This window comes from Orycteropus afer, unplaced genomic scaffold (genome assembly GCF_000298275.1).
Source record: "Orycteropus afer afer isolate SDZICR_OR568_19922 unplaced genomic scaffold, OryAfe1.0 scaffold00327, whole genome shotgun sequence".
NCBI classification, from domain to species: domain Eukaryota; kingdom Metazoa; phylum Chordata; class Mammalia; order Tubulidentata; family Orycteropodidae; genus Orycteropus; species Orycteropus afer.
The window spans coordinates 3243544-3252746 of record NW_006921914.1 but is presented as its reverse complement, the minus strand read 5'-3'; the positions used below and the strand labels follow the sequence as shown (position 1 = coordinate 3252746).

Sequence of the window (9203 nt, the reverse complement as noted above, 5' to 3'; positions counted from 1 at the left end):
ACCCCTCAGTTACAGACCTCAGTGGGACACTGTAAAATTAAATTCACTGTCTAGGAAACTGGGAACTGAAAGTCCAATATCTGCCTCAGTGGAGTTCTGACACCTGCATTATCCCTTCTGGGGACATCAGGGTCGACAGCTGCACAGAGGCTTTTGCTGTTCACAGATCCTGCTTATAAGTACTGTCAAAGGCTGGTTAATGTAGAGATGGAGTCACTGGGTGGTACGAATGGTTACCAAGCTCAGCTGCTATCCAGACGGTTGGAAGTTAAAGTCCACCCAGAGACGGCTGAGAACAAAGGCCTGGTGATTTTCTCTGAAAGGTCACAGCCATTGAAAGCCCTATGGAGTACAGCCCTACTCTAACACGCGTAAGGTCGTCATGCATCAGAGTCAACTCAATAGCCACTGGTAATGTACAACTATCTATAGACATTACCAAGCACACAGATGCATATCATTTGGCATCTAAAGCATTGCATTGCCAGATAGGAGATCCCAGTTTACATGAACTCACAATGTAGGACCAATACCTGATAACAGACAAGAGATGGGGCTGTGGAAGGAGGATGTCAAAGTAGGCAGAAGGCTCCTTGTTAGCGCTGCATGTTTCTGTTCCATTTGAAACCAGGTGGCTAGGCTGAGGTGGAACCAGGAGGGATGAGGATTAATGTGCTGGGTCCTCAGGATCTCTCATTATCAACAGCACACAAGTGAGCACCAGAAGAAGCAGCTATGGCTACAGTGATCCTGGAGAGCATCTTTTTGAAGCGATCCCAGCAGAAAAAGAAAACATCACCTTTAAACTTCAAGAAGCGCCTCTTTCTCTTGACTGTGCAGAAACTTTCCTACTATGAGTATGATTTTGAACGTGGGGTAAGTTTCTCTACTGTGAAACCCTGGTTTCACGGACTCATCTTAGATCTTCCTTGGGGAAGAGGTAGTAAGAGGGAGGGGAAATGAACCTAAGTACATTCAAAGTCAGCAAAACATTTCCTAACCTAGAACTAATTACAGCCATACCGGGAGAAACATTCAAAGTTGCCAAGAAGTCACGGGGAAACCTCAACATAGAATCTTGCAATTGGTGAGCACTCATTAAATGATTGGTGAGGATGAAATCTAAGAGTTAGAAATTGCTTCCTTATTTCTTATGATAAAGACACACACAATCATCCATGCTTCTATAGTGTTTGCCTTCCATCCGGTAGTCAAAAAAAAAAAAAAAAAAAAAGATGACTAGATCTGAAATGTTTTTTTTTTTTCTCTTCAAAATGACAAGTCTTGATACAGAGTGTGGGTGTCATCTACTATGTTGAATGATTAGATAATGAAATCTAACCATCTGGTTGCTTAGTCATTCTTAATCTCTCTCCATTTTCTTCCTCATTCTTTCTCAGAGAAGAGGCAGTAAGAAGGGTTCAATAGATGTTGAGAAGATCACCTGCGTTGAAACAGTGGTTCCTGAAAAAAATCCTCCCCCTGAAAGACAGATTCCGGTAAGAAGAGATCATTGAGAAAGAGGGAGGAAAGAGAGGGAGAGATTGACTTTAAGAAATTTGGAACATTTAAATTCTCTGTAAATAAGTTGATGACGCTGTTCAATTTGGAACACAGTAAACCACCCTTAGAATGGTCTTCACTCTACCATGTATTGGTCATACTGAGTCTCAACATCTTTCCCACAGATGTAGAACATTGCACTTAACCTGGAAAACCTTGTAACACCATATTTAAAATGATGTCATATCAAGTTTTCCAACTGGCCAGAGATAATTGGTTTTACTCCCTTAGTTATCAGGATCAAATTTAGAGGCTTGAGTTCATATGAATGCCAGAATCCTAGGGATCTGAGTAATAGAAGATTTTTTTTTTTAATATCTCATTGTTTATTCTCCTCTTTTTTCCCAGAGCTTCTCCAAGGCACAATACTTTCTGAGTTCTGAGCTGATTTTTTTTTTTTAATATCATATATTGTTTTTTCCTGATTACAAGAGTGTTGTAGTTGGGTGTTATCAAGTTGATTCCAACTCAGAATGACTCCATGTGACAAAGTAAACCTGCTCCATGGGGTTTTCTGAGGATCTCTGGTAGCACAGTGCCTAAGGCACTTGACTGCTAACTAGAAGACTGGTGGTTCAAACCCACCAGCCACTCCTCGGAAGGAAGGTTGGGCAATCTACTTCCATAGTGATACCTCCTCAGAAACCCAAGGAGGGGTCTCTAGGAGTTGGGTCTGACTCCATGGCACATAACAATAACAACAACAACAACAACAACATGGGGTTTTCTAGGCTGTAATCTTGGCAGGAGCAGATTGCCAGGTCTGTCTCCTTTGGAGTGGCAGGGTGGGTTTCAATGGCCAACCTTTCAGTTAGCAACTGAGCACTTAACGATTATGCCAGCAGGGCTCTTTGATTACAAGAGTAATACATACGTCTGGAAAATATTTTAAAAGCACAAAAAAGAAAATAAAAATCATCCGTAATCCTGTCACCCAGCTAAAACAACTATTAACATGATGTCTAGACTTACCGATGTTTTTCTTTACTAAAAACCACACACCAAACTCAATTCACACATGTAGTCATACTAATATATAGGCTATATATTTAAAACATAGAATCATGCATGCTACATATCTTGCTTTATAAAACTAGGTTATAAAAAATCAGTTTAACAATATATAGTAAACTTTTTCCCATGACAATACTTTTAAATAACATGATTTGAAAGATTGCATACTATTCCTTATTATAGATACATCATAATTTCTTTACTTAATCTCCTATTACTATACATTTTTGTGGTTTCCAATTACTTGGTATTATAAACCAAGTAGAGAGGAACATCTTTATATACATCTTTGTGTAGTTTCCTTATTTCTTTCCTTATAATAAATTCCTCGATAAAAATTTGTTCCTCTCATTATGAAATCTGTGCACTTTTTTTTTTTTTAACATTTTATTATGGTTTGGGTGAAAGTTTACAGAGGAAATTAGTTTCCCATTCAATGATTTATACATGTTTTATCTCATAACATTAGTTACAATCCCCTCCATGTAACAGCACCCGTCCCATTTCCTCCCTGGATTCCCATTTCTATTCACCCATCTTTCCTGCCCCTTTCCTGCCTTCTGAACTTTGTTTTGGGGAAAATGCTGCCCTTTTGGTCTAATATGGTTGGTTGCTCAGAGAAGCACTTTCCTCAGGGATGTTATTGTTCACTTTATAGACCTGTCTATTGTTTGGGTGAAAGGTGATCTCCAGGAGTGGGTTCAGTTCCAGGTTTGAAGGGCCATAGTCTTGGGCATGCCACTAGTCTCTCTCAGACCAGTAACTCTGGTCTTTTTTTTTATGATTTTGAATGTCGTTCTACATCTTCTTTCACTCTGTCCAGGACCTTCTATTGTGATCCTGATCAGAGTGGTCACTAGTGGTAACTGGGCACTATCTAGTTCTTATGGTCTCAGGCTAGTAGAGGCTGTGGTTCTTGTGGTTCATTAGTCCTTTGGACTACACCTCAATTTTTTTTAATCTTTTAATTCTATTTTATTTTCTAGAAGTAGAATTTTAATTTTGTATATTCCTACTAGCTATGTATGAACATATCTATTTCTCTATATTCTCTCTAACACTTGATATCATTGTTCTTAAATATTAGTCAGTTTGACAGTCAAGAAAAATGGTATTTTTATTGCTGACTGGTGGCATAGTGCCTAAGGCATTTGCTAACCAGAAGGTTGGCGGTTCAAAGCCACTAGCCACTCCATGGAAGGAAGACTGGGCAATCTACTTCTGTAAAGATTCACCACCTCAGAAACCCAAAGGAGGTTGCTTTAAGTCAGAATCGATTAGAAGGCAGTCAGTTTGATTTTTTTGTTTTATTATTAGTAAGGTTGAAGCTCTGGTAGCATAGTGCCTAAATCACTTCACTGCTAACCAGGCCAGCGGTTCAAACCCATAAGCCACTCCTCAGAAGGAAGGTAAGGCAATCTACTTCCGTAGTGATATCACCTTGAAAACCCAAGGAGGGGTCACTATGAGTCGGATCCAGCTCAACAGCACATAACAACAACAAGAACAAGGTTGAAAAGTTGTGTATCTACTGCTCATTTATGTTTTTTCATTTGTGAGTTGCCTTCTAATTTTTGCTCATTTTTCTATTGAGATGTTCACCTTATTCCTAGTTATTTTTTTAAGAGATTCTGATATATTAAGAATTCAATCCTTTAAACTGTAATGCATGTTGGAAAATATTTTTCCAGGTTTTCACTAATCTTTGAATTTTGTTTATAATTTTTTTCCATACTGGGTTTCAAAGTCTATGTCATTAAATTAGTTCATCTTTTTCTTAATAGTTTTAATCTTTAGCATTATATCAAGGTTATATAGTCATCTTTATTTTTCTCTCAGTCATTCATAGTTTCATTTTTTACATTAAGTTCTTGAATCCATCTGGAATTTACTTTGGTATATGGTATGAAATAGCAACTAATCCTTCCCATCCGCCCTGACAAATTTAGTGGTTAGCTGTTTGTTTGAGAGAGCCTTCTGGTGCCACTGCAAATGACTCCCAGTATCAAAGAAAATCCAAAATATAGCAATTCATCCATCAATAACCATGTGTTCTTTTTCTTTTATCACAGAGAAGGGGTGAAGAGTCCAGTGAAATGGAACAGATTTCAATCATTGAAAGGTTCCCTTACCCTTTCCAGGTGAGTCATTGCCTCTCAGCAACTCTCCAAGGGAGACTACAATGCAATTGTTAGGGACAGAGTATGGGACTGAAGGAAGGATACTAGGTCCCAGTAGACAGAATTGAGGTGGATAAGGAAGTTAGACTGAGGAATGAGACTGGCATGGACTGAAAATATACACTTTTCTATTTTCCCAATCTAATAAATACAGTGTCTTTTAGTCTCTATGGAGCCCTGGGGGCATAGTGCCTAAGGCATTTGACTGCTAACCAGAAGGCTGGCAGTTCAAACCCACCAGCCACTCCTCAAAATGAAGATGGGGCAATCTGCTTCTGTAGAGATACTGCCTTGGAAACCCAAGGAGGGGTCACTATGAGTTGAATGGACTCAACGGCAGTGAGAGTGTTTTAGTCTCTACACCTCAAAGAGAATCCTTAACGGCTTTAATTCTATTATGGTATGTCTTGTCCATGATAACTGAATTGAGAAAGATGCTCTGTTTGTTGAGTGAGCATGTCACTTCCTTCTGGTTCTGCCTATCTGTCTAATGGTGGTTATGTGGGTTGAAAAGGCAGAACAGGGGAGGGAAGGAGTGGTATTAGGAAGTTCAGTATGGGGAAGGTTTATTAGACTTACACATAAACCTAAATTCTATTCTAATTGGATTAGTTGAAAAGCCACATGGGCATCTGTTTGGTAGGTACAGTGTAAGCTATAAAGGAGAACAAGGGCTTCAAATTCGATCTCCAAGGGGACTCATTTATGTCCTGAGAACTCTTTGGGCCACATGTCATGAACATAGCAGCCTCTGCAACAGTGAAAGCCAGAAAAGGAAGTGGAAAGTCTCAGGGGAGGGGGCTTTTTGTCATGGATTTATGAGCACAGCAAGACTAACAAGCAAAAAGAAAAATATAAAAGGACCTTGTTCATGTCCCTGACTGTATGAAAGTTTGCAAAGTCTGTGATGGAGAAGTGTTTTAGACACAATTTTCACTGCCATTGTCTTTCAACAAGATGATGGTGCTTGGTTGGGCTGGTGGATAATGCTAAACAGCAGATAATCCAAAAGTAATTTATATTTAACTTTAGAATCCTTTATGTGGTAGCTAAGAACTCTGTGAGGTTTGCAACCGTTTCTTATATATTTCATGCATTTCCATAACACCTAGCACAATGCCTTGTACATGATAGGTGTTCAGAAAATACTATTTGATTGATTTGATGATACTGTTTAATATACACTTGATTCTTTTTGAAGTAGATGTGTGATTCCCAGTTTGGTTGTTTTGGTTAATACTGGTAAAGGAACATCACTAGGCAATAGGGGAAAATTAGCTGTGACTTAAAATTGTGCTGTATATTATTTAAGTGAATAATTCACATGTAATGACTTAGGTTGTGTACATCATTACTTCAGTTATCTTCTATAGCAACTCAAGGTTTAATAATGTCATAAAATGTCCTTTGTAGGAGAAACAAAAATCTTGTTTCCACCAAGAGCTGAGAGCAGCATTATGAACTAAGTTTATACACAAATTGGAATACATGTTAAGAGCTTCCTAAGAAGACCTAGGAGTATGTATTCAAAAAGCTAAAAGGTTCTAAGTTCTAGATCCTAGATATGTATTGTTCAGGAATTCTTCAGGCAGTTCACATGACCCCAACCCTGCTGCTGACTGAAGACCCTTTCTTTCTTTGTTTTCCACAATGAACGTACAAAGTTATAGTTCCGTAGTTCCTTCAAAGTCTTTCTTCTGTTTCCTGAACCCTAACCACTAAAATTTATGTGTCCATTGCCCCAGGTTGTATATGATGAAGGGCCTCTCTATGTCTTCTCCCCAACTGAGGACCTGAGGAAGCGTTGGATTCACCAGCTAAAAAATGGTGAGAATTACTTGGAAAATAAACTGGCTTCCAAAAAATGAAGGAAGGAAAAAAGATGAAGGGAGGTAAGGGTGGAGAGGAGAAAGGAAATGGAGAGAGAGGAAGGGAGGAAGGATAGAAGAAGGGAAGGGAGAGAAAGAAGAAAGAGAGGGGAAGAAAAAAGAGAGAGAAAGAAGAGAAAGGAAGAGAGGAGAAAGAAAGATTGCATTTTGCCCTGATACTAGTAATAAAATTGGGCTTAGTATTTCATCATATAAAGATCAGGCACTAGACTAAGGGTTGCAATCCAATTTACCACTCTCTCACTAATGAATTTTGTAATTGTAGACACGGCCATTTCCTCATATATAAAAAGGCTCCCATTCTTCACATCAATTATAAAGGTGTTGTGGAGTTTGATGGTTAAGCAATAGTTGGAATCTTAAGTATGAAATATCTTGTTCCAAAAAATTAAATAGATGACACGTAAGAGTGCTTGAAGTCAGAGTCAGAGAACCTGGTTTCAAGCCCTCTTCTACCATTTACAAGCTGGATGACCTCTGGCAAGTAAGTCCACAAGCTTTCATGCGGTTGTTTCTTCCTCTGAAACAGAGGAATAATAATGTTGGTGGCACAACGGTTAAGCGCGTGGCTTCTAACTGAAAGGTCAGTGGTTTGAACCTACCAGCTGCTCCATGGGAGAAAAGACCTAGTGATCTACTCCTGTAAAGATTGTTGTTGTTGTTAGGTGCTGTCTAGTGGGCTCCAACTCATAGCCACCCTGTGTACAACAAAACAAAACACTGTCCAGTCCTGCGCCAGCCCCACAATCCTTTTTTCCAGTAATATATCAGTGTTTCACTGTTATTCATAAGGTTTTCGCTGACCAGTTCTTTGAGAAGTGGATGGCCCCTTCCTTCTTTTGAGTCTGTCTTAGTCTGGAAGCTCTGCTGAAACCTGTCCCCCATGGGTGACCCTGCTGGTATTTGAAATACCAGTGGTATAGCCTCCAGCCTCACAGCAACATGCAAGCCACCACAGTACGACAAACTGACAGACAAGATTACAGCCTAAGAAACCCTGTGAGGCAACGCTACTCTATCCCTTAGGGTCACTATAAGTCAGAATCAACTCGACGGTACGCAACAATAACAAAAACTGCTCTATTCCAGGTTCGTTCTAAGGATCAAATCAAGTAATGTATGTGGAAAACTGTAAAGTACTGTACACAAAAGCACTTCACACCCCTTCATTGCGGATAAATATTTTCCAAGGAAATATTTTGTGTTCTTTGCTTTTTGGGGACTTAAACAGTTTCTGCATTTCCCATAGACCATACAGTGTGTGTTCAGATAAACATGACTGTAAATGCTTGCAACACAGGATGCATGCACACATATTTGTGTGTATATATAGCCACATGTCAAGTGACTGAGAGATTAACTGGTTGAGTTGACATCAGGAAAGGCTGCCTAGAGAAACAGGAAGGATGGCAGACTGATAACAGCATGGTTGGGTTATTGCATGACAGCCCTTTGTCTTAATAAACATTTAGATTCTGATACTCGGTGGCTGGCTATACCAGCTTTGTTCACTCCCTCGAATACAGGTCTGACTGGTCCAAATAATAATCACCAAGTCTTTCTAACTGAAAGAGAGGAGAAAAGAAGGATTATTGAATTCAAACTGTGTGCCAAACGCTGGGCTCGATACCTTATATTAATTAATCATTTAATTCTCATAGCAACCTTGGGCTAAAAATAAGAATAATAACTAATGCTTAAGAGCACTTACTGTGTAACAGGTTCTGGTCTAAGTGCTTCAAATGTATCAGTTCATTTAATCTTCATGGTAACCTTATGAAATATGAATTATTACCCTGTTTACAGATGACAGACCTGGAGCTCAAAGAGGTTAAGTAACTTGCTCAAGGGCATACAGCTAGTGAGTGGTAGAATCCAATTCTTACCACATCTTTGGGTCGTCTGTGTGACTCCAAAGCCCAAGCACATTACATAGTTTTATGCTGCTTGGTTTTCAAGCCCAGAAATTCCATCTATAGTTGGTCGCAAAATATTTTTGGAAGTCAATTCTTTCTGAGTATTACAAACAGGTGATATATTGTACCACACAGTTCTTGGGATGTTTTGAGATAAGGGGCTTGAATTCAAAAAGAGCAAACATTTCGATAGTGCTTATTATGATCACGCTCTCTTCTAAGTTCTTATTTATTTATTTATACTGTGATTTGGGTAAAAGTTTACAGCCAATTTCATTTTCCTTGCAGCAGTTCATACACATTTTGTTTCATGACATCGATTGCAATCTCCATAATGTAACAGCTCTTTTCTCACTTCCTCCCTGTGGTTACCTTTTTCCTGCGTTCTTCTTTCCTATGCATTCCTGCCCTCTGGGCTATCTCCCTGTGCAAATACTGCCCTTCTGCTCTCCCATGGTTGATTGTTCTAAGAAGTGCACCTACCTGGTGTAAATGTTCACATTATATGCCTGTCTATTGTTTGGCAGGAAGTCATCGGAGTGAGTTCATTTCCAGACCTGAAGGGTAACTAGGGACAATAGTTTCAGGGGTTTCACCAGGCTCTATTGGACCAGTAAACCTGTTTTTTTTTTTTTTTAAAT

General features: G+C 39.2%; 1 protein-coding gene across 1 annotated transcript in view; it reads left to right on the top strand.

Moving 5' to 3' along the window:
- Positions 1-735: 735 nt before the first annotated feature.
- Positions 736-9203, top strand: part of BTK (Bruton tyrosine kinase) — a 35767-nt gene continuing 27299 nt past the window's right edge. Inside the window, exons 1-4 of the mRNA XM_007952183.1 lie at positions 736-876; positions 1401-1499; positions 4650-4718; positions 6503-6584. Of these exons, the coding sequence (XP_007950374.1) occupies positions 736-876; positions 1401-1499; positions 4650-4718; positions 6503-6584 (391 nt within the window). The remainder of the gene's footprint in view (positions 877-1400; positions 1500-4649; positions 4719-6502; positions 6585-9203) is intronic.